The 25,376-nt window shown below is 41.5% G+C and overlaps 2 protein-coding genes across 6 annotated transcripts in view; both read right to left on the bottom strand.

Moving 5' to 3' along the window:
- Positions 1 to 10,298, bottom strand: part of RNASEH2B (ribonuclease H2 subunit B) — a 117,197-nt gene extending 106,899 nt beyond the window's left edge. The window contains exon 1 of the mRNA XM_082434516.1: positions 9,815 to 10,298. Coding sequence (XP_082290642.1) covers positions 9,815 to 9,878 — 64 coding nt within the window. The 5' untranslated portion in view covers positions 9,879 to 10,298. The remainder of the gene's footprint in view (positions 1 to 9,814) is intronic.
- LOC309647286 (ribonuclease H2 subunit B-like) overlaps positions 1 to 25,376 on the bottom strand; it is a 789,004-nt gene that overhangs the window by 34,509 nt on the left and 729,119 nt on the right. The window contains exons 1-2 of one of the 5 annotated variants that reach the window (XM_082434520.1): positions 9,517 to 9,668; positions 7,258 to 7,384 (exon numbers count right to left, since the gene is read on the bottom strand). The gene's annotated coding sequence lies outside the window, so the exon portion shown is untranslated. The other 4 variants (XM_082434521.1, XM_082434522.1, XM_082434519.1 and 1 more) reach the window with 4 other exon arrangements.

The raw sequence follows: 25,376 nt of genomic DNA, 5'->3' as shown, positions 1-25,376 counted from the left end.
TGACATGTGGCTGAGGCTCCTGGCCGGAGCGGGTCTCACTGGCGAGGGAGGGCAGTGGTCGGCTCTTGTGCTGTCCGCCCTGCACCTTTTCCTTCCTCCGGACAAAGCACCCCCTACACTCAGCGCCCTCGCCGTCGCTCTCTCCCACCTGTAATGGGAGTGGAGCTTGCCCCTCCCTGGCTACAGCTCATAGTGGGTAGAGGCTAGGGTTACAAGTGATCTCAGGGGCCGGTCAGAAGCCTGTCTTGAAAACCGTAAACAAAGAACTAAGAGAAGAGGGGTAGCTTCTCCTAGCAGACACCAGGAGGCTTGGGGCTTGGGTGCAGGGTGTATGCAGCCTGTTTTACAGGAACCGGAAGAAGCTGATTTGAGACAAGGAAGTTAACACTGAGAGAGGCAGAAACCCTGGACCTCCTGGTGCTGCAATGCCCTATTCCAGAGGTCCCTGAGCTCTCCACCACCCCGCCACCCTGCCCCCAACACAGCCGGCCCTTCTTAGGAACACGTGGCCCTGCTAAGGAAGTCCCGAAAAAGCATCAGTCACGTTTTCTAATACACAATCAGGATGCATTGTCCCCACACTAAAGAAAGAGTAATTACCATACCAAGGTAGACCCATGGTCCGTTCAAACTGTCATCCTATTTATGACAAACACACCAAGGTCGTTTGCAGAAAACCATGCTTGTCTTCAAAAATTCAAGCTCAGAGCTTCCCTGGTGGCGCAGTGGTTGAGAATCTGCCTGCCAATGCAGGGGACACGGATTCGAGCCCCGGTATGGGAAGATCCCACATGCCACAGAGCAACTGGGGCGGTGAGCCACAACTACTGAGCCTGCGCATCTGGAGCCTGTGCTCCACAACAAGAGAGGCCGCGATAGATAGTGAGAGGCCCGCGCACCGCAATAAAGAGTGGCCCCCACTCGCTGCAACTAGAGAAAGCCCTCGCACAGAAACAAAGACCCAACATAGCCAAAAATAAATAAAATTTTTTTAAAAAAATTCAAGCTCAAATGGCTTTCAAAACATCCTAGCCAGGCCGCATGTTCACTATGGTTCTGTGAATTTATCTTCACCCCTCCTGCATCTGATTGTATTTTCAGTCTTTATCCACTCTTCAAGAAAATCCAAGGCCAATATCACTGATGAACACAGATGCAAAAATCCTCAATAAAATACTAGGAAACATATCCAACAGCATATTAAAAGGATCGTACACTATGATCAAGTGGGCTTTACCTCAAGAATGCAAGGATTCTTCAATATACGCAAATCAATCAATGTGATACACCATATTAACAAACTGAAGGATAAAAACCATATGATAATCTCAACAGATGCAGAAAAAGCTTTCAACAAAATTCAACACCCATTTATGATAAAAACTCTCTAGAAAGTGGGCAGAGAGGGAACCTACCTGAACATAATAAAGCCCATCTATGACAAACCCGCAGCCAACATCATTCTCAATGGTGAAAAACTGAAACCATTTCCTCTAATATCAGGAACAATACAAGGTTGCCCACTCTCACCACTATTATTCAACATAGTTTTGGAAGTTTTAGTCACGACAATCAGAGAAGAAAAAGAAATAAAAGGAATCTAAATTGGACAAGAAGAAGTAAAACTGTCACTGTTTGCAGATGACATGATACTATACAAAGAGAATCCGAAAGATGCCACCAGAAAACTACTAGAACTAATCAATGAATTTGGTAACGTAGCAGAATACAAAATTAATGCACAGAAATCTCTGGCATTCCTATACACTAACAACGAAAAGCCTGAAAAAGAAGTTAAGGAAACACTCCCATTTACCACTGCAACAAAAAGAATAAAATACCTAGGAATAAACCTACCTAAGGAGACAAAAGACTTGTATGCAGAACACTATAAGACACTGATGAAAGAAATTAAATATGATACAAACAGATGGATACCATGTTCTTGGATTGGAAGAAAATGACTATACTACCCAAAGCAATCTACAGATTCAGTGCAATCCATATCAAACTACCAATGGCATTTTTCACAGAACTAGAACAAAAAATTTCACAATTTGTATGGAAACACAAAAGACCCCAAATAGCCAAAGCAATCCTGAGAAAGAAAAACGGAGCTGGAGGAATCAGGCTCCCTGACTTCAGACTACACTACAAAGCTACAGTTATCAAGACAGTATGGTACTGGAACAAAAACAGAAATATAGATCAGTGGAACAGAATAGAAAGCCCAGAGATAAACCCACACACATATGGTCACCTTATCTTTGATAAAGGAGGCAAGAATATAAAATGGAGAAAAGACACCCTCTTCAGTAAGTGGTGCTGGGAAAGCTGGACAGCTACATGTAAAAGAATGAAATTAGAACACTCCCTAACACCACACACAAAAATAAACTCAAAATGGATTAAAGACCTAAATGTAAGACCAGACACTATAAAACTCTTGGAGGAAAACATAGGCAGGACACTCTATGACATAAATCACAGCAAGATCCTTTTTGACCCACCTCCTAGAGAAATGGAAATAAAGACAAAAATAAACAAATGGGACCTAATGAAATTTAAAAGCTTTTGCACAGCAAAGGAAACCATAATCAAGACGAAAAGACAACTGTCAGAATGGGAGAAAATATTTGCAAATGAAGCAACTGACAAAGGATTAATCTCCAAAATATACAAGCAGCTCATGCAGCTCAATATCAAAAAAACAAACAACGCAGTGCAAAAATGGGCGGAAGACCTAAATAGACATTTTCCAAAAAAGATATACAGATTGCCAACACTTGTAAGGATGCTCAACATCACTAATCATTACAGAAATGCAAATCAAAACTACAATGAGGTATCACCTCACACCAGTCGGAATGGCCATCATCAAAAAATCTACAAACAATAAATGCTGGAGAGGGTGTGGAGAAAAGGGAACCCTCCTGCACTGTTGGTGGGAATGTAAACTGGTACAGCCACTATGGAGAGCAGTATGGAGGTTCCTTAAAAAGCTAAAAATAGAACTACCATATGACACAGCAATCCCACTACTGGGTATATACCCTGAGAAAACATAATTGAAAAAGAGACATGTACTGCAATGTTCATTGCAGCAGTATTTACAATAGCCAGGACATGGAAGCAACCTAAGTGTCCATTGACAGATGAATGGTTAAAGAAGATGTGGCACATATATACAATGGAATATTACTCAGCCATAAAAAGAAATGAAATTGAGTTATTTGTAGTGAGGTGGATGGACCTAGAGTCTGTCATACAGAGTGAAGTAAGTCAGAAAGAGAAAAACAAATACCGTATGCTAACACATATATATGGAATCTAAAAAAAATATGGTTCTGATGAACGTAGGGGCAGGCCAGGAATAAAGACACAAGACATATGGAATGGACTTGAGGACACGGGGAGGGGGAAGGGTAAGCTGGGACGAAGTGAGAGAGTAGCATTGACATATATACACTACCAAATGTAAAACAGATAGCTAGTGGGAAGCAGCCGCATAGCACAAGGAGATCAGTTCAGTGCTTTGTGACCACCTAGAGGGGTGGGATAGGGAGGGTGGGAGGGAGACGCAAGAGGGAGGAGATATGGGGATATATGTATATGTGTAGCTGATTCACTTTGTTATACAGCAGAAACTAACACAACATTGTAAAGCAATTATACTCCAATAAAGATGTTAAAAAAAAAAAGAGATAATCCATTCCAAGTATGTACTGCCTACTCTGTGAAGCAATACTTCTTATTCGGTATATTTATTATAAGTAAACTCATAACAAGCCTATTCAGTGCTCAAAGTATGACCTACAGATTCTTTGTCAGCTTTATTCATGTCACTGTCTGAGTTTCTGTCTTTATCAAAATTTAAAGAAAAAAGTTTCAGCCCCCTAGCTCCCCATTAAATCAGTCTAACCATCTTTCTCTAATTCTATGTAGAACTATAGTAAACAGAACCAGATAGTACGCTTGTGTAACCTCAGTGTCCCTGAATGTTTTAGTCAGTGTTCCCGCAAATAAGAAGTTAAGAGTAAATAGTGAAATAAAGGCAGAAATAGAAAAATGAGAAAAAATTTAAGAACACGGGAATTCATTCTATGATACATACAACACAAAAAGCCTGGAAAAAATATTTCCAAAATTGTTATTTTTCAGTGGCAGGATGATGGACAAATTCTTTTCTTCTGTATATTTTTTTGCATTACTAAAATTTCTACACTGGGTACGTACTACTGCTCTAATAAAAAAAGTTACTGAAAAAAAAAAAAAACACTGGGAGAAAAATGTGTAAGTGAAGAATTAGATGGTCAGAACTGAAGTTAAATGAGCAACTGACGATGGAAGAGAGTCTTGCCAAATGTTGTGAGGACTTCTAGGCCCTCGCAGGGAGATCAGCTCTGGCTGGGGAGCCCTCAGCCAGCCTGGATTCTAGCAGTTCCAGAGGCAGGTAAGGAAACAGGCTCAGAGCAGATCGGACCCTTTCACCAGCGAGCTCACTCCACTTTAGCGAACAGTCATACCTAGAACAGAAAGGCACTTTCAAAGATATTTTAAAAACAAATATAAAGGACCTCTGAACGAAAAGGCTGGAAGGCCTAGGTGGCATGCTTGCTTTCAGAGGCACCAGGCAAGGTTGGGTTCTAAAGCTTAAGGCCAACGAGCCCACCAATGAGGAGCTAACGGGGGCCACCCGGGGAGAACGTGCCTGGATCCTCCCCAGCTACTGGCACGTACTGGGGGTCCAATACATACTCATATAAAAATGACGATGAACTGAATAACCACGATGAAATGTGTAGGTGGTCAAAGAGGTACCACTAACTTGCACACTAACAGGGGGAGAGGCCCAGAAGGAAGGCTTCCTGGAGGAGGTGACACTTGTACTGGGTTTAAAAGATAAGTAGGCATTTGCCAAGCAGAGAACGTGGGAAAGAGTGGGTAGGGGTCCAGGCAGACACAAAGTCATGCGCACTCAAAGAAAGAGAAGTTGTGCAACCTCAATATCGCTAAGTATTTTAGTGGGTGTTCCAATAAATACGCAGTAAGAGTAAATAGTAAAATAAAGGCAGAAATAGAAAAAAGAACACTGGAATTCACTTTGTGATACATGCAAATGGCTTAGCTTCATGGAAACTAAAGTTGATGGAAATGGAAAGGGAAGAAAAAGGACAGCGTGAGCAAAGACAAAGGCTGCAGGAAGAAACAGAATGTGAGCCATTTATTCTTTTAGCAAATGTTTACTGAATGCCTGCTCTGTCCCAGGCCAGGGGGGCTAAGAGCTTGGGGTGCAAGAGAGAGCGTATGTGTAATTCAAACCAACAGACAACAACCCCGTAAGACCGGGACTGTTCTTCCCATTGCAGAGATGAGGAAATTGAGGCTTTACAATGAGCAAGCAATTTGTCCAAGGACACAGAGCTCATAAATAGCATAAATCTAGTTTTAGGTGTGTTTTATTATAGCCAGGCTTTCAAGAACATTGATGCTTGTTTGTTTCTTAAGATCATGGTTAAAGCTCAGAGGATACGGGGGAAACCCATGCAGCCCCTATTCCACAATTGAAGTGGAAAAAAGATCATGAACATTTCTTACTTTCCTTTTATGAATTTTTTTCTGCCCTGGAGGATAAATATGTGGGAGTCATGAGTTCTGACTTATAAACGTCCAGGGGCCTTTTGGAACAATTACCAGCATGACAAGATCAGGCTCTGGAAACAGCCCAGTTATACCAACTGGCAACTGATTAAGTCCATCCACTTCAGAATGTGCTCAGATAGCAAGGGGAGCAGATCCAGTGAGTGGCCATCTGAGAAAGGTCAGTCGGGTTCCCTCCAAAAACGTTTCATAAAGACAAAGCCAGATTCAGGATTTGTGTGGAAAATGTTAAATACAGTCTGTGCTGGAAAACTCAGAGACTCCCTAACGGCTGACAGCCTGCAGGAGACTACTCAGTAAATGACAAATCTTCCAAGAAGCTGAGCTGAATGATTCAGAAGTTGTCTAAAGTCAGCACTTGAATCCTCCAGGTTCCCTATGTCTGGCCAAGTTAATGCAGGTTCCTCCCTGGTGAAAAAGCTCTTCTGAAAGTAGGGAAGCTTTCAGCCCACGAGGTCTATTTCTAAACACAAACATACCTACAAGCAAACAGTGTTGACAAAGAACAAAACACTTGCTTACATTCTTCTTCTGAGACTAACCGCATGCCCTCAGGTAAAAGAGGAAAAAAGTTTTATTTTTTTTTAGGGTCATTGAAAAGTCATTTGGGTCTATAGTAATTCTTCCTTTGCCACATACTTTAAACTTCTACTTTTCAAACAAGAGGTGTTTCTTGTGGGCTTATGAAAAAGCTACAAGTCTCTAATCAGAAATAACATAACTTTTCTCCATTATTAAATAGGAAATTAGTTTTTCCTTTTAAATTTGATTTCTTTTTTAATCCTTTAATTAGAATATAGTTCTAAAGCTTGCAGTTATACAAATCTATTTTTGTGTTCCTTTTGGAGAGACAAATATGACATTTTATGTGTGATTATCATGGCACCTCACATAAAAGGGTCATTACTGTATTTGGAATGTCTAAGGTAGGCCTGGGATTATCTCCCAGAGGGTACTCCTTCCTCTACCCCCCAAAAACTGGCATTACTTATGCTATCTTGGGGGAAAAAAATAACAAATAGAAATACTCTTCCTAAAATACTTTTAAATGTGTATTTTCATAAAATAAAGAGGAATAACTTTATTGCAAAACTTGTCTACAGTTGAAGATGTGATCTGAATTCCAGTTTGACCTGGAGGCTCTTTAATCAGGGGGCTGACTGGGGGATGATTTCAGCCTAAGTGGATCCTGAGATCATTTCTGTCCTTCCCTTTTTCCTCACGTAACATTAGGGTTTCCCGATGCTTTAACATTTCCTTGGAGACGGCTAAGTAACAGAGTTCAGCCACAGCAGCATATAACACCGTCTTCTCTCCTACATTCAGTGAATCTGTTCCCGCTGGCCTCTCACGTCGGCATCCACTCCAACTTATTAGGACTGACAAGCGTACAAAACTTGGACTAGAGAAAAATATTAAAAATATAACTTAAACATTTACTTTTAAGGCAGCAAAGGGAGATGGAAACTTCTACCTTATTCCAAAAAGTTGAGATGTTCACGGTCTCTTACAGTAACCAAAGCTGCAAGCAGGCTAGTATTCCAGGGCGTGTGGGAGAAACGTTTGAGACCATCCCAAAGTGCAAGGAATGCTTACCCTGCTGAAACGGAAGGCAGTTCTATCTCCACTGGCCTATGAAAATCAAGGCTACGTCCGACCACCTCCAAGTATCCCTTCCAAGTTTCAGCTTTTGTTTTTGAGATATTCGACTTTTCCAGACAAACTGAAAACGAGTGGCAGAGAGACCTCTGTTACTCTATAATACGGCCCTGTGGTAGGGTACAGTCTCTGTCTCTTAAATGCGTAACTTACTGGGGATGACTTCCCATATGCTGGAAAAAACAACACATACACCTGTGAAGATGGGCCTCATACCCTGTACTTACATGCACTCCCCTGACCACGGAATTTCTGGCCCGCCATAAAGACAGCTACATCTGAGGCTGGCTGTTCCTATCTCCCAATCCAGCTCCCTAGGGCTGGTCCTACTTCAGTGGTTCCTAGCGGTGTCCTGTGACCAGCAGCAACAGCATCACCGGGCGGGGGGTACTTGTTAGAAATGCACATTCTCAGGCCCCCCTAGACCTACTGAATCAGAGACTCTGGGGATGGGGCCCAGCTCCCCAGATGACTGATGTCCTCAAGACTGAGAAGCACAGTTGCACAGCAGTTATCAGACCACCAGCGTTTCTACACCCAGGGCCTGCAGATGGCAGTAAAGTCCAGCTAGAGGAATTACAGGCAGTAGAAGCTCAAGTTCCAAGTCCTACAGAACCAGCCTGCCTGACCACACTGTTCTTTTTTTAACAGTTCCTTAACAGCTGGCTCAGCCTCCTCCAATGAGCTGGAAGGTCACAATACAACTCAGCTTCGAACAGGAACTAGACTGAAATTCTTCTCGCCGCCTGACAGTAGACATATTAAACCAACAGTTTCCAGGGATGCAATCAATATTAAATGATCTTAAAGGTTTTTGTGTTTAATACGGTGAGGATACAAACATACTTTAAGAATGAAAATTTCAATACTGATTAAATAGAACAAGATAAGAAATTCAAACTATTCTCAGCCATTGTGTGTATCTAAATAAAAATAATGCACTTGATTCTGAATGATTAGAGTTCCCACCGTTAAAATCTCATTGAATTAATGTGACAACAGTGAGAAGAGAATTTTTCTACTGTAAAGCATGTATCAGGTAGCCCTTTACTAGATTCTGTGAAAACCCTGAATTTTGCATTAACTTTTCCTATACAAACTACAAACATCTCTAGTGAGGATGTGGAACAACGGGAACTCTCACACACAGCTGGGAGTATGTATCCGTACAAGCGCTTTGGAAAACTGTTGAGCAGAGTCTACCAAAGCTGAACATACAATATCCAGGACCGGCAATTCCACTCCTGGGTCTACATTGCAGAGAAATGAGCACTTCCATCTACCAAAAGCCTCATAAAAGAGTGTTCTTAGAAGTGTAACTCGTAATAGTTACAAACGGGAAATAATCCAAATATCCACCCACAGTAGTGGAGATAAATATTATGAATATGCATACAATAAAATATACCCAGCAAAGCAAACACAAACCAACCAACAAACCAGACTACTGCTACACAGAATATGGGTGGACCTCAGCTGAGTAAAAGGTGCCAGGTACAAAGTTAACACACACTTATCCAAACAGGCAGAACAAATTTCTGGTGACAGAGGTCAGCACAGAGGTTACTGAGGCTATCTACCAACAGGCAAGAGGAGCTCGCTGGAAAAGTTCTAGGTCTTGACCTGGGGAATGGCTACAGGGGTGTATACATATCAAAAGTTCATTGAGTTGCACACTTAAACTGGTACACGTTATGTATGTTATACTTCTTTATAAAGGGAGAAAAAGTTAAACATACACAAAATATTCTTGACAGGTGGTCATGTAACTATTTTCAATATCCATCATAAAAATCTAGATTACTGGGCGACTATATAGTTATCAGAGTATCATTTACTGCAAAAATACTGTATTTGCTAAGCTAAATCTCAAAATTACATAAAGAAAACAATGGGTTTTCCTTATAGCCAATGTTACGCCGTCAAATCAATGTATCATCCTATGAAAAGGCCAAACCTTTCTGGCTTAAACTCCCTGGTCCCAAACTCCATTTACTCTGCCACTTCATGCCATCATAGGTGGCAACCGCTGTCCATCATCCCAAGCCCCAGCAGACCCTGGATGTGGTCATCATCCCGGGGGAGGCTGAAAATACTGGCTCCAGCATTCCTGTCATTAGCTACTTGCCTGAATCTCTTTGAACCACCCCTGTCCTAACCCCCGCCACCATCCAGCTCCCCTCCTGCCTCACAAACCAAGGCCTGTCCCAGGGCTGGGATCGTGTTAAGACAGCGCAGCCGCGCAGGGCCTGTTCCGGCTGCGCCTCGGCTCTGCGCTGACCCGGGAACACGCTGGGGTGCGCGCGCGGGGGCCGCGGGCCAGAGGGGGCGCGCCCCGCTGCCGCCGCCGCCGCCGCCGCCGCCGCCGCCGCCGCCGAGAACCCGCCCGGGCGCCGCCCCAGCCGCCGCTTGGCGCGCTCTCTGGCCGGGCCGTCCGGGGCAGGAAGCCCGGCCACGGCCGGGCGCGCCGCCATCCCGGGGCGGGCGTGTTTACCTGGGACTAGGAACACGTGCTGCCGGGCGCCAGCCCCTTCTCCGCAGTCCACGCCTGCCGCCATGCCGCCCGTTCGGTCCCGGCGGCCGCAGGCCTCTGAGCCCTGGGAGGGCGGGCTCGGCGAGAGCCCGGTGGCAAATGGCGGGAGAAGGGTCGATTCCGGGGAGCGCGGCGCGCGGAGGGACTGGCGGGGTCCGGAGGGCGGCCCGCGGGGCGAATTTCGTTTCGTTTCCGGAGCCCGTCAGCGGCCCGGGTTAAGTTTTTAAATTGAGCGCCAGGCCCAGGCCGCCGGCCCACTGGCGCGTCGCCCGCCGGCGGGGAAGGGTCGCGGCCTCTCCCCTACGCGGCTCGGCCAATGGTAGGTGCTCACCCGCGGCACCCAGTGACGCGGCGCGGGGGGCGGCGACCCAGGTTGGCGGCGGCGGCGGGCGGGGTGGCCTCGGTCTCGGGGCGCCCGGTCACCTCGCCCAGCGGTTCTCCGCCCAGGGACTCCCCACCCTGCGGAGAGCGGGCCGAGGCCGGGTCTCTGCGGAGTGGGGCTCCCGGAGGGATGACGCCTGCCATCTCCGAGGGCTGGCGGACTCGCGCACACCTAGCGGGAGGAAAAGCCTGGAGCAAATGCACGTTAAGGACAACAGCTGTCACATCGGAATCCTCATGCCACCGTTCCCTGTCAACGTTTCTTGATATCATTTGCATTCTGCGTTGGAATTAATGTCAGAATCTGGTGTGCTTTGTGATTCATAACAAAATGCATGTAAAGCGGTCCTCAAATTGGGGTTAGTCCTCATTACTAAAAAGAGGGGCACAGTTTGAGGCTCAAAACGTGCATTTGTTGTTTTGGAAGACATTGATTTGTAATGAGTTAAAAATTAAGACGTTTAAAAGCGATGTTCAAAAAGTTAAGAGTCATGAAATTTCGGGGTTTAAACTTATAAAAATGAAATTTTAATAGTACATGGTTTTAGAAAAGAAGGTAATAAATATTTGTCTCATACTTAAGAATAGTATGACTCCCTGCTACCCCAGATCCCCAATCCCCCTCCCCAGGGGCAATCACTGTTAACAGTTTCTTGTCTGTTCTTCAGAATTTTTCCATTCAAAAACAAGTTTATGTGTCTTATTTTTTTTTTTTTGCACAAATGGAAGAGTAATATACATAACTCTTAATGCACTTAACTTTTTTTGCTTAATCTTGAAGAGAGTTAAATTCTGCAGCACTAGATCTAGCTCAGCCTTCTGAAAAGATTTTTTATTTCAGTCCTGTTTCCCATGAGGGGAGAAAAATGCAGCTCAAGTTGACTGCAGGACACACCTGGCAGAGAGGAAGCCGTTCTGGCTGAGGAGGGGGACCCAGGTGCTAACTCTGGGGCAGGCAGCAGATTGGTATTGCTCCAGAGCTGTTTTCATCGTTCTCTGATCCTTTCCAGCCGTTGGCTGTTTGAACATCTGTTTTTATGTGGTTGTTTTCACAATGCAAAGACAATTGTATCTGCTTTTGTAGCTTAACATTGCCATGAACACGTTTCCCATGGCATCCAGAACTGTCATCGGAGACATGCTATTTCACACTGCTAATGTGCCAAGGTTACTTGACCATTCCTTAGTGTACAATATTTAGATTATTTCAAAATGTTATTCTAAAAAATGCTACAATGTATACTATACATGGACTATGCAGCAGCTTGAAGCAATGAACTAGGTGTACACGTAGCAGCATGGATGCATTGTATCAAGATGGAAAAAAAGAAGTAGGAAGAGATTTATGGCAGAAAACCATGTAGGTAAATTAAAAACTCACATAAAACAACATTGTATCTTTTAGAAGGCTATATGCACATTTAAGGCCATGTATCACATAAGAAATGGGTGTCTTTAAAAGGGAGGGGAATGGGATTGGGGATGGATAAGGAATGAGAAGGCAAGAAAAATCAAAAGAGGGGCCAGGGTGCACGTGGATGACTGCCACTATGTCCTATGAATGAGAGTATAATTCATTCTCTGACATTTAGGTCCAAGGATGAAAACTTTTTTAAAAAAATGTGCTGCAACAAACATCTCTAAGCAATTTCATTTATCCATTTAAAAAAATGATCTAAGTACCTTCTTGGAAGGGGGACCAGTGGTGATGTTGGAGGCTGGCTCCAGATTCCCACTGTCCTCAGGGTAAAGTCCAAGGTACTAAGCTTGGAACACATGGCCCGTGAGATCTGGTCCCCACTTGCCCCTCCAGCCACAGTTCCTACCGCCTCCCTCCCTCCCCACCTTGACCACAGTCTGGCCGTGAGGAACTGCCCTCTGTCACATCCAGCACTTGACACTGTGTTCCTAATGTCGGAACCCCGCTACTCTCAACTAGCCTCATTCCTCTGCCTTTTCTCTCACTCTCCACTTCGCCTAGACAACTTTTCATCATGTATCAGGCTCACTGAGACAAAACCTTCTCATTGCACCCCTCTTCCTGTCTCCAAACATCCTCCCCATGAATGAGATGCCTCCAGTCTTCTCGGTTACCTCACTAAGGAGTGAGCCGGATTTTCAGTCAGTTCCTTGAGGAAGGACAGCATCTAATAATTCACCAGTGTATCCTCAAAAAATAATGAGGCCTTTCACTGCATACCAACTGTGACAAGTACTGCGATGAACATGTAACTCTGACCCTTTCAGTCCTCCCAACAGTCTTAAGGGGAAGTATCAGTATGATCCCCACGTTTTACGGAGGAAGAATGTAAAGTTTAGAGAGATCAACTAATTACCCAACACACACAACCAGCAAGTGGCAGAGCAGGAATTCCAAACCAGAAATTGGGCTCTTAACCTTCCCTCCCTCTTTCCCTAGTGTCCCAATGCCTAGGGCAAAGCTTTATGGGCACATAGCATATGCTCCACAAATATTTTTGAATAAACATGTATGTGGATAGATAGGCAGTTATGGTAACAGTCAGTGTGGCTTGTGGCATTCCTAAGTTTTATAAACAAGAACAAAGTGATTACATCTAGTAGATCATAAAATATTCCATAAATTAATTTTTATACTAGTTATACTAACACACAAAGAGACAAGCAGGTCGTTCTTCAAGGAATAAGAAGGGAATAGCAACATTAATACCTCTGAGTAGAGAAACATAGAAACTCTTCTAAATGCCAGAAATAAGAAATGTTCATTTTCTAGTGGAAAAAAAAAAAGGAACTGGGGAAAATGTTTAAAAACAGTTCAGAGTCCAGTGACCTCTACCCGTGCTTAGTGGTGACCAGAACAGAGAGAGCTTGAACTAAGGGTAGTGATTTTTTTTTTCTCTCATAGATTATTAAACACTTATGAGAATTCTTCTTTCAAAACAAAATAAGAATGAAAATCCATGTTTATCATCACTTTCATCCTAAGAAAGAATTGTTGCCTTGTGTTTTGTCTTGTTGCCAAACGCTCATCTAGGGACAACAGGGAAGGCAACACGGTACTGGGAGAATAATACGGGGAGGAGAAAGGCATCAGCTCTCAAAAGGGCCAACTATTTAGAAAAGAGACCAAGCAGTAGTACTGAACCATTCTTTCTGGGGAGAATATTTCCTTTATGTTCACTCTCTTATCCAACCCAACCCAAAACAGGATCCTACTTTTTGCAAAAGGTTGCCTATTTTATATGCAAATACCCACATATAAAATTGTGAGATCTGCCAGTTATATAGAACAACAAGAATGACTGAAGCTATTGAGAAAGAAAGAAGAGCAGCCCCAGACATTCAGAAGCTGGCCCGGGGCTCCCAGCTGGATCACGGTGACTCTCCCAGTATCTTAAACAAATCTCCCAGAACACCTGCCTCAGACAAGGCTGTCCTGAGACCACAATAAGATGAAAACAGAGCAAGGCCACTTCATGATTTGGGCAAAGCACACAGACAAAAACAGGTCACTCTGCCACCCACAAAATGCTGAACGCCTCCTCTGTTAGCTGAAGTGAGGGACTGCTACTTCTTTACTAATTCCAGTTTCATCCTCACCCCAGCTCCCCCCTCCCTGTAGAGGAGATTGATTGGGACACCACAGTCTAACAGCACCCAAACTAGAGTGGATCCCTGCATCCTTAGACCCTCCCCAAGCCACCCAACCAGAGCCCAGCCCTCCAAAGCTTCCTCCCAACACCCTCCGTCTAGTAAGACGCCCCTGACTTCCCACGGCCTGTGTTCTCCCGTTCAACTGCAGGGGTGTTCCTGGTGGTCTTGGGCTAAGCTTGGGGTTGACACTGTGTTTACTCATTTCCCTGTGTGTATGTGTGTACAGTTATAAGCCTTACATACATTCACATAAAATTAAGGTAGTAAGAAAATTCAGGCAATTCAAGCTCCAAAATGTACTTTTGCAACTGAACTACCTATAGGGCTAGGCCACCATGGTCAAGTGAATCAGATAGTCAGATAATTACATATTTTGCTGCATGAAGGCCTAAGCAATCACCATACACTTCAGAAAATTTCAATAACTTGATGTCCTAGTTATTCTCACTTTGCTTTTATATGTGCTTTTAATATTTTCTGCAGTGCAGAGTTTTTGAGATGTGTATTTTAAGCTATGAGTTACCTAACAAGTTAATAAATGGAGAAATGCCAAAATGCTGGCTATTTTTCATTTATTTTATTTATTTATTTTTTAAAAACATACTGACTTCTTTTTTTTCCTGTTTACAGAATCCATCATAGTTTTTATTTTTTTAATTAAAAAATTTTTTTCATTTAAATATTAATTTTCAAAAGCAGGGTACAAACTTGTATAGAGAGTATGATTACAACTAAGAAGAATAATAAAAATAAAAGATGGGTGACTAACATCTAACCATAGTTGTCCTTTAATCATTTCTTTCTACTTTGATATATTTTCCAAAATTGTTCAGTTAATATTTTTAATTTGATAATAGCAATATTATTAATTTCTAGGTTGTTTTTGTTTTTTACTCTGTGCTTCCTCCTAGGTGCTAAAACAATAATATTCTGGTTCTCTTTTTGGTAAGTCCTGATTGCTTTTACTAATAATTTCATAATTAAGAGGCTTAAAAGATACACATTCATTTATAACATCAAAACAGTACATTGCTGCTGTTCTCTGCCTACAAGTAAAATACTCTTCAAATAGTAATAAGAAATTTTATTAACTAATTCTGTTGAACTAGCTGAAAATAGGAACTACAACTGCTAAATATGGCTGATCTGTTGCAAAAGAGTAACAATTTTTCTGGTAATGTGAATTCCACCCCATGTTTTGTTCAACAGCAAAAATAAGTAATGACTGACTATTTAAAGAGGAACTGCTGCATCTTCTACAGAAGAATAGTCAATTTCATGTTGACTTTTGTAATTACAGTGACCATGTGACATTCCTGAAAACTCAGTCCTCCTTCATTAGTTTATTAAATATTCCTAATTTTTAAAGAACTTAATAAAATGATTGTCCTTTAAAAGTATGTACAAACTTCAATTTTTAGAAGTTTTTGATAAAAGGCAGGAAATAACCTAATAATGAAATAACAATCTCCTGGTTGTTACTTTGTATTTGGTGCTTGGTACCTCTCATTCTCTCTCTCTCTCCACTTGGGCCAATCTAAATTAATTGTACAATATTACTGACACCTACTCTGTGCCAGACACTGTTTTGGTTGCTTGGGCTATATCAGTAAATAAAACATATAAAAATGCCTACCCTCCTGGGGTTTACATCTAGTAGAGGGAGACAGAGAAGCTATATACATAATAAACACATTCTATAGTGCAATAGAAGAGGGCCAGTAGTGTGTAGGGAAGAAATACAACAGGGCAAGTGGGCTTGTGAGGATGAGGAGGGTTGCAATTTTAAATAAAGCATTCAGGGTGGGCCTCATTAAGAGGGTAACATTTGAGCAAAGACTTGAAGGAAGAAAGGGAGTTAGGCATAGGTATATCTGAGGGAAGGGTGTTCAGGCACAGGGAACAGCCAGTGCAAAGGCTCCAGACTGCAGCTTTTATGGCACTTTCGAGGACAGCAAAGGAGGCTGTGTGGCTTGAATGGAGTGAGCAAGGGGAAGAGGTAGCAGGAGATGAGTTTGGAGAAGTGAGAACCTTACATGCCATGGGAGGGGGTAAAATGGGATTCCCCAGAGGGTTGACCAAGGAGTGCTAAAAGAGTGTAATAAAGCATAAGGAAAGGGAAAAAGGTAGAACAACCAAGAGTAGTTGCAACTAAAAACGTGAAAGAAGCCCAGTGTCGCTCAAAAGCTTTCCACTGTAATCCACAGTAAGAAATATACTTTACAGCATCACCCAGCCGTCACACAAAAGACACACATACAAATAAAACAAACGTTTCACAAACCAATACTTACACACATTATGTTCAATGTACTCTAATTCTAGGCTATTAGATTTCTTTTCTTTATTCAATGCTGATAACATTGACTAAGTTGATTTCACAACCTAGTAATGGGTTGTGATGTACAGTTAAAAGAACACTGCTAATCAGTAATACGATCATTTTGGCTATACCCTAACATGTGGATGACATAATCAACATCACTGTCAACTCTGAGTGAGCTTTGGCTAAACACACGTAAGGCCTAATGACTTTAAACAGGGAACCACCATTAGCTCATTAATCAAAAGCCAATGTATATACAAGATACTCTGCTTTCATGACAGCTGTCGTCATATAAAAATATTGTGTGGGCTAAGTCACTATTAGGAAATGTAAAACATGTGAAATTCGGGTACATCATTTCTGACAGGCAGCCAATATTTATGGTAGTTGACTAAAGAGACTTTACTTCAAATAAACAAATGTTTAATGTTTCCGTAAAAGCGTAGACATGACCCTAATTAGTAAATTTGCTAAGAGATTTCTGTTCATTATCTCCAGACCAATCTTTAGATATATTTGTTTTAGAAAACAGTGCAAATTTTAGAACTCGATCTCAAAATGTTTTGAGAGTTTCTCAAAATGTTTGAGAACAGCTTGGTTTTATGAGTATATAAGCACTGGTACTTTTCTGAACTGTTAAATTGTCCTTTCAAAACGCAAAATTTGTTTTCAACTAGGTTATACTTTTAATATATTTTTTTGCCACTGCAAAAAGTTCTTAGATTTGCCATTGGATAGGTTCAAGTTTTATTGTACACTGGAAATATCCCCTCCAATCCAACCCACTTACCACACAGCAAGTGTCCAGTTTTTCCCACAGTGTTATCCAAAGGATCTTTCTGCAATGATGGAAATGCTCTATATCTGTGCTCTCTGTTAAGGTAGCTGCTAGCCACTTGTGGCTTTTAAGCACTTGAAATGTGGATGATGTGAAAACCTGAACAAGTCACTGCCTTGCTTAAACCCCTTTATTTCTAACAATGTTGGAAATTCCAACAATTTCCAACAAATAAAATTTAAAATCCTCAACTTGGCATTCAACACCAAGATGAGATGACCCTTGCCCGCCACTAGGTCACTGTGACCCCAGCCTCTCAAGTCTTCTTTCTGCCTCTGCAACATGCCGTGCTCCTTCTACCCTCAAAAATTGGGCACAAGGTGTTCCCTCTGCTGGGAAGTTCTTCCCACTCCCACCCAAAAGCCCTCTCACGTCCTCCTTTCCTGGCCAAAGCCTACTCATTTCTTAGGTCTCCTTCTCTTCGTGGCTCACGTATTCATTCACTCATTCAGCAAATGTTTGTTGAGTTCCATCTATGAGCCAGGCATTGTGCTAGGGGCTGGCAAGTGACAGCAAAGATGGTAGGACAATAGACAGGCTCTTTGTCCTTGTGGAGCTTTTAGTCTAGTTAGGATGACAGACTGTCTAAAATAACCAGAATAAGAGTAAATTGTGATAGCATCTTAAATCAGGGCTCTGAGCTGTACCAGAGAATAATCGCAGGTGGGAAGAGGATTCTCAGAGGATATGACATTTTCATCGAGACCCTGAAGGAAGGAAGGAGCCACATATGTGAAGAAGATGAAAAAGGGCACTGGAGAGCACTTATCACAGCACTAATTAAACTTGTCCCTGTGATTACATATTTAGTTAATGTCTGTAAAGTCCATGAGGTCAGGGACCCTGTCTATCTTGTCTTATTTTCTCATAGCACAGAAACTGGCACATAATCAATGCTCAGTAAATTCTTGTTAGTGGATGAATAAGTAAATTTTTTGAAGTCTAAAAATTAGAACAATTGCTGTAGAATAATTATGAAAGGAAAAATAACTAGTAAGTATTAATTATGATTTACTTTGGCTTATCAAGATAATTTTATCTAAAGGTTTTAAACCTTCTAAGTACAACCTGTGAAGTACAAATAATCATTTCTCAAGAATCAAGAATTTGTTGATATTCTATGAATTCTCAGAATGTCTTAGTGAAGTAACTACTCGTTGATTCTCATCTTCCATGTCCAAGTTCCTACTGGTTATTAAATTATTTACTAAATTAAGCCTCACTGAGGCCATTCCTTCCATTCGTGCCCCAGGTTCTCTCTTGGCTGTTCCAATGAGGAGCATATCAGCTCACATTGCACAGTGAGTTCATACTTCAAGTATCCATCTACACTAGTCCAAACAGATAGCATTTATAGACATGATGTAAAAACTGAAAAGGCATAGATCATGTTGTAAAGCCAGACAAGCATCCCTATGGGAATGAGGGAAACACAGAACAGTAGTTCGGAACTGGCCCTGCAGGCCTACAGTCTGGGCTCAGAGGCAGGCATAGGCAGCTGGGAGTTCCATTCTGGTGGGTACCAGGAATAAAGGTACCCCATGTGAGACAGGGGTCAGGGTGGCCTCATTATTTCAAACCAGGAAATGAGGTAAGGATGGATGAAAGGCAGGATAATGGGATGAGGGAAGATGTAGACATAGCCTCGAAGCCAGGACCTGGCAAAGCCATCTGTGACTAGGTGACTGGACCTTGGGTATCCCCAGTATGACCAAGGGTAGGAGGCCTGAGCTACAGATATAAGACTTGGCTCTGAGTTGGGAGCTGAGTGGAGGAAATCACAAGATTACTAGATAAGGGGGCAGAAGTGGAACTGGAGGTAAGGAGGAGGAGGATAAACGGAAAGAAAACCTACCTTTTAAGATGAACCTGGAAGCTAGAATTCCAAAATGCATGTGGAAGAGGATAATTACTGAGTAAAACACGGCCCACAGAATCTACAATAGGAACCTGGATTCTCTCAACATGATACAAAAATAACAGAGCAATCTGAAACTGGTGTTAAAATAAATGTCTTAGAGACCCAAAGAGATAAAGGAATGCCCTCATAAGAAGTGACAAGATATTATAAAATTTAAAAATTGGTAGAAATAAAGGAAGAACAATGGTATATTTTTAAAAATCCATTTAGATTCCTAAAAATGAAAAATACAGTCATTAAAATAAATGCATTAAGTAGAATAAATTCTATACTGGATACAGTCAATAGAGAAGTGATAAATTGGAAGATAGTAATGAGGAAATGACTGCTACATATCCCTATATATACACACATATGTATGATATGTGCATATGATATATGTACATGATATATACACATATATGATTTTTAAACTGGGCAGGAAGAAAATGCACTTTGTTTCAAGATAGTCCTTACCCTTCTAGAGAGAGAAGAGACAATGGTACAAAGGCAGCATCAACTATATCCATAATATCTTAATATTTAAAATATTTAAAGCAAATGTGACAAAATTTCTCTGTACTTCCCCAATGTTTGAAAATTTAAAGGACTTGCCTTATTATAGTCAGTACTACAGATAACCATTTACTTTAAAACTGGGACCAGATATAAAACACAACACCATGTCCTTAATTTGTAAAGAAGATAGGCTGGTAAATACGTTTTAAAAAATCAGTTATATGGTGTGGACATGGTTTTCAGCAAAGAAAGCCCTAGTCCCTGTATCTACTTAGGGCTGTGATAAAGGGAACAGACTTGAGTTGCAGCTAAAGAGATTTAGATTAGACATTAGAAATAACTTCATATCTCTGCAAGATGTTCAAGATTGCCTGGGGATTTTGAGAACAAGAGCTTTGCTGAAACAGCTTAGATCCTAGCCTACTTGGAACTAGAAGGGATTATCGATGTCATAGATGTCCTTTGAAATTTGAGATTCTGTCTGCCAACTCTATAGATCTGAAGATCTTAACTGATCTACTCAGAATCTACAGCAAGGAAGAAAGGACAAAGAGGAAGAGAACAAGAAATCTTGGCCGTCAGTCCTCATAAGAGCTTTTCCTAACATGAGAAGCTAGCGGAGCAGGACCGAGGCAACCAAGGCTCTGGGGGGGCCAGTGAAACAGGGTAAGGCACTGCTCCACCTGTATTCCAGGCTACTTCTCTCCATCATCAACAAGCATTTGTAGAGGATCTTTCACATTCCACACTGTGGAAGGTGCTCTGCAGAATGAATATGGGAAAGGATAACATCATTGCTTATTCTTAAAAAGTGTACAATCAAATTTGAAAAGGCCCATGCATGTGAAATAATTAGAAAAACATAACACAGCAATTGATAATCAAGGCCGAGCACTTCAGTAGTAAAGACTGTGGACTGAGCTCACTGGTAATGAAGAGGGGTTTATGAGGAGTCTTGGGGGATGGATGGAACTTGAACAGTCAGAGAAGGGTTGAGGGCATTTCAGAGTCTGCTAAATGTGGGCTAAAGCCAGAGGGAGGAATATTCCTGAATATCAGAGAATGTTGTTAAACGGAGGGTCTGGCTATAGTGCAGATGTTTTGGAGAGCATGGGAGGTGGTGAAGTGAAATAGTTGATTAGTGGTGTGTGGTCAGAGAATGCTCTGAAAATCAGCCAGAGAATTCTAGACTTGAGGAGGCAGTGGGGGAAGAAGCCAGTGTGTGTTCTTGAGTAGGTCAGGGATGTATTGAAAACCACGTTTCCAAGATTTGTTTGGCAGCAATTTTCACAATTAAATATTTCACATGGATTAGGTATACAATACAAGTCTGCATGCATTTTCTGCTCCTTTTTTCTGTTAAAATATATAAATTTTGTTGTTGTTGTTAAATGACCACTCAGTTACTTTAGAACACACTTATGGAAAGAAGCCCAGGTATAATTGGACTGACCTTATCATCAGTCAGACAACATCTGCTGAGCCTTAACCTGGAGTTTAGAACCCTTTCCCAGTGGTTTGTCCTTCTTTAGATTTTCACTGCATATAAGCACTATTTCTCAGAAAATAGCAGTAATTGTATTAACAGCTAATTTGGCAGATATGAAAAATTCAGACTTCTTAAATATAGAATTTCAACGATTTTATTCCAAATCCCCAACGTAATGCGTGTATAATGCTCCCGGGCCATTCGGAAAGGGCATTAGGGTTATGCTGGAAGGCACAGTGTGTCAGAGCCTCAGGCGGAGCCCTGAACTGACAGCAGGGACGTGGGTTCAGTCCCAGCTCAGGGTCTCGTCAGTTGTTCTCCTGAGTCCGGCCCCTTCCTCAGTCCAAGTTTCATCTAAAATTTGGGGGGGGGGGGGGTGAAGATGGATAAACTAAAAAAGTAGGTTTTAGCTCAAATGTATAAAAATACATTTATTTATGTAACAGGGGTTCTAGTTTGAGCCTAGCCTGACATATTTTTAGGGCATAACCGAGCATACTTGGCAGGTGGGTAGGAAGAGTCTAGTTGCATGAGGATAGAGTTCTCTTGGGAGATGAACCCATTCTTAGAGAGCTAAGCCCATGCTTGGTTCAAAACCAGGTCTCTAGCACTACAGAATGGAGACAGTATGGAGTACATGCTCTACTATTTAGAGCCTCTTGGCCCAGGCCCCATGAACTGGTGGTTGAATTCTAGGAAAAATTCAGAGACATTGAAGTACAAATTACTCACAAGACCGCTTAAATCAGTTGAGTATTTTCAACTGCAGGGAATTCAAATCCCTGACTAAGGCTGGCATGAACAATAAGAACATTTAACTATATAAACAGATTCCAAAGGTACAGCAGCCTTAGTTTCATCCTAAGCCTGGTTCTCTTCGTGCTCACAATTTGGCTGCCAGTGGCAATGGGAGCTACATGCTTCCTGGTTTACACTGAAGCATGAAATAGAAGTCCTTCTTTTTTTTCCTACCTATACTATCTCAGATTACATGCCCATCCCTGGCCTAATGACAGTGGCTGGGTGACTACCATTGACTTAAATGAATCCGGTTCTATCCTTGGAGATCTAGGTGGTCATCAAATCCCTTGAGATGTGTAGAAGAGGGATAAGTTTCTGAAAAGCATTTTGGTTCTGTAAGGTACTAATGAATATTCTGCAGGGCAGTGAACATCTTCCATGACTCTGATCCAGTATCTGGGGAGGCGGGGAACAGAGAACAACTCCTAGTGGGTGAAAAAACTTACTGTTAGGGCACCAGAACACTGGGGTGTTGACAAGTATGGGTGTCTCTGATAGCTTTATAAGACTTGAAAGGCCATTTGTTCCTCAAATGTCCACAATGTAGTTTTGGTAATTTTGGTAATTTCATATTCTTTAATATGAAATGGGTTTCTCATTCACTGCTATTGACTCGGGCAGAAGTGACATGTTCCATGCAGCTGGAAGGAAGTTGCCTACAAGAAGTTATCAACTATGTGTGAGGATTGGAGACTATACCAAAATGTACAAATGATGGCTGGGATTTGGGATGAGTGAAAATTCAAGAAATGCATTTGGACAGGCCTCTGGGGATTTGGCTAAAGCAAAGAATGGAAGATATTTATAGCAATGGTTTTTCCTTGATGCATGGTATAATTATACTTTGAATCATGAATCCAGCTTATTTCTTGATAGGTGTGTTTGAACTGCAGAAATTCTAGCTCAGCTTTTACCTCTGCTGATGGCATCATTTTAATGTTAGTGCCTATTGTTATATGCCTCCTTTCTTTACCAATAAGACCTCCTTGAGCTTATGAGAGGAGCTGTGTTCCCTACTTCTTTCAAAGCATCTACTTTGCATGTAAACAGAGAGCCTGGCTGCGGCGTAACTGAATTTCTATGCACAGAAGTGTGGTTTCCTGATAAAGAAAATGAAACCCTGTCTCCAAGTCCTTATGAGTCCAACATGCATGCTAACTTTTTTTTTAACTGTACCTCAAACTCACACTGAACAATCCTATTCTATTCCAAAGGAAAAAAAGAGTTAAACTTATGTTACATGCCTGTAAGGCATTTTAAAGTTAATCAGGCCCTTTGGGTCTAATTTAATTTGTGTAAGATTGCTGTTGATGATTAGAATAGCTATTTAAGATTTTTGTTAACAGTCTATTACGTGGACTTAATGGAAACACTCCAAAGGCAGTCTGTTCACTTTCCCCTGTCAAATTCAGGTTACAGAGACTTCACAGATGTTGTAAGTAGACATCAATATGAAAAGGGGATAGAACACAAATTAAAATCATAAGTGTACTTAAACTGCCAACTTTGAGCTTTGGTTAAAAACATCTGTCACATAAAAGCAAACATTCAGAGCTATTGTGTCTTGTAACAATTGTCTTTATTTTTCATATCTTTGGCATTTTCATCATTTTATGTTACTGCTCCCTTTGGAATTTTTTGTATGAATGCTGGCTTTCTATAATATCACTGATTTCTCTACACAAACAGCGTTTGTAAGCCTTTTGTACCAATACTATAAAGTGAGTGGATCCCAAGTATGGCTGGGATCCCGGATGGTCTCATAGAACCCACAAAGTCCACTGACTATTGCAAAGCACTTGAAGAAAGTGGGTGTATTTAGCTTGTTCGGGCCCATATTAAACCAAACTAGCACTTTGATTTCCCCTACAAGGTTGTTTTTCTTCAATTAAATTTTTACACTTAACATTCTTACAGACATTAAACGACCATGAGTAACACTTTGGTCCAGTGCTTCCTTTAGTGTAATCAAGGAAATTTCAGGATGTTCTTGAGCTGTCTCCTGTTATTTGTTATCGTCAAACAAACATTTTTTTTTCAGATTTAAGATTTCATTGCTCATATTCCTTTGTCCCATAGCTTTAATTTTTTTATTCCTTTATTCTGTTTCCACTTTCTGTTACTCAGGCTTTGTGTTTCAAAACCACAGCCCTTCTAATTCATCTTTCTGTTCTTACTTTCCTCTTCCATCTCCTTGATTTCCTTTTCCCTCCTTTACTCTTTTTCCTTTTACAGAATGAGAGACGCTTCGAGAGGATGGTAAGTGTCCTGTGAACGGCAGCTGAGCATCCACTCACCGTCAGGAAGAGCAGGAGACTGGGAGCGCATCCCCAGCGCCACATCCCACTGCCCAGGAACACTCCTTGCTTCTCCAGTGGTTGGTGAGGACCGTGGCTATACAGGGCAGCACAGACGCTGAAGCTGCAGGCACATATTTTGAAAATAATCAGGTCACTCATTGAGTGGGAAGGGGCTGTACCAAAATGCTAATCTTTATTTATTCTTGATTTAACCTTAATGATGATAGGTTATGATATTGCAACTTATACATTATAATCAGTCAGGTGTATCTGCCTGCTCTAACAATTAAGCGCTTATGTGGAAAGCATTGTCTTGATAGGCATTTGGCTGCAGGTTCACCATACAGTACTCTTATCCTAAAACGATTATTTAAAGTGTATTTATTCATAAAGTGGAACATAAGATTTAGATTAAACCCATTCCTTATTTTAGAAAAGGAATCTCTACTTTATAGTGTTTTATTAAATGGGTAATTGACATTAAGAAAAGGGATTTAAAAAACGAATAGAAAATGTTGTGGATCATCCACCCCTCCCACAAGCCCAGCCGCATCCACTCGCTTCCTGATTGCCCCAGGCTGCTCACCAGAGTCTCCTTCCTTAGATTGTCATTTGCACCATCTATGAGATTATATCAACTCTCACTTCCTTTTCATTCAAAATGAAATGTCTCTTATAGTAAAGCTGAGAATATGTTCAATCTCATGAATGCTGACACTCATATACAAATGCAATCACATTCCCCCCATAACTACTTACATAATTTTTTTTCTAACATCTTTATTGGAGTATAATTGCTTTACAATGTTGTGTTAGTTTCTGCTGTATAACAAAGTAAATCAGCTATATGTATACATATATCCCCATATCCCCTCCCTCTTGTGTCTCCCTCCCACCCTCCCTATTCCACCCATCTAGGTGGTCACAAAGCACCGAGCTGATCTCCCTGTGCTATGCAACTGCTTCCCACTAGCTATCTATTTTACATTTGGTAGTGTATATATGTCAATGCCACTCTCTCACTTCGTCCCATCTTACTCTTCCCCCCCCATGTCCTCAAGTCCATTCCATACATCTGTGTCTTTATTCCTGTCCTGCCCCTATGTTCATCAGAACCATATTTTTCTTTAGATTCCATATATATGTGTTAGCATACGGTATTTCTTTTTCTCTTCTGACTTACTTCACCCAGTATGACAGACTCTAGGTCCATCCACCTCACTACAAATAACTCAATTTCATCTCTTTTTATGGCTGAGTAATATTCCGTTGTATATATGTGCCACATCTTCTTTAACTATTCATCTGTCGATGGACACTTAGGTTGCTTCTATGT

Source organism: Balaenoptera physalus (genome assembly GCF_965194825.1).
Source record: "Balaenoptera physalus genome assembly, chromosome: 18".
Lineage (NCBI taxonomy): Eukaryota > Metazoa > Chordata > Mammalia > Artiodactyla > Balaenopteridae > Balaenoptera > Balaenoptera physalus.
Note: the sequence above shows the minus strand (reverse complement) of the source record. Positions and strands in the feature narration are given on the sequence as shown.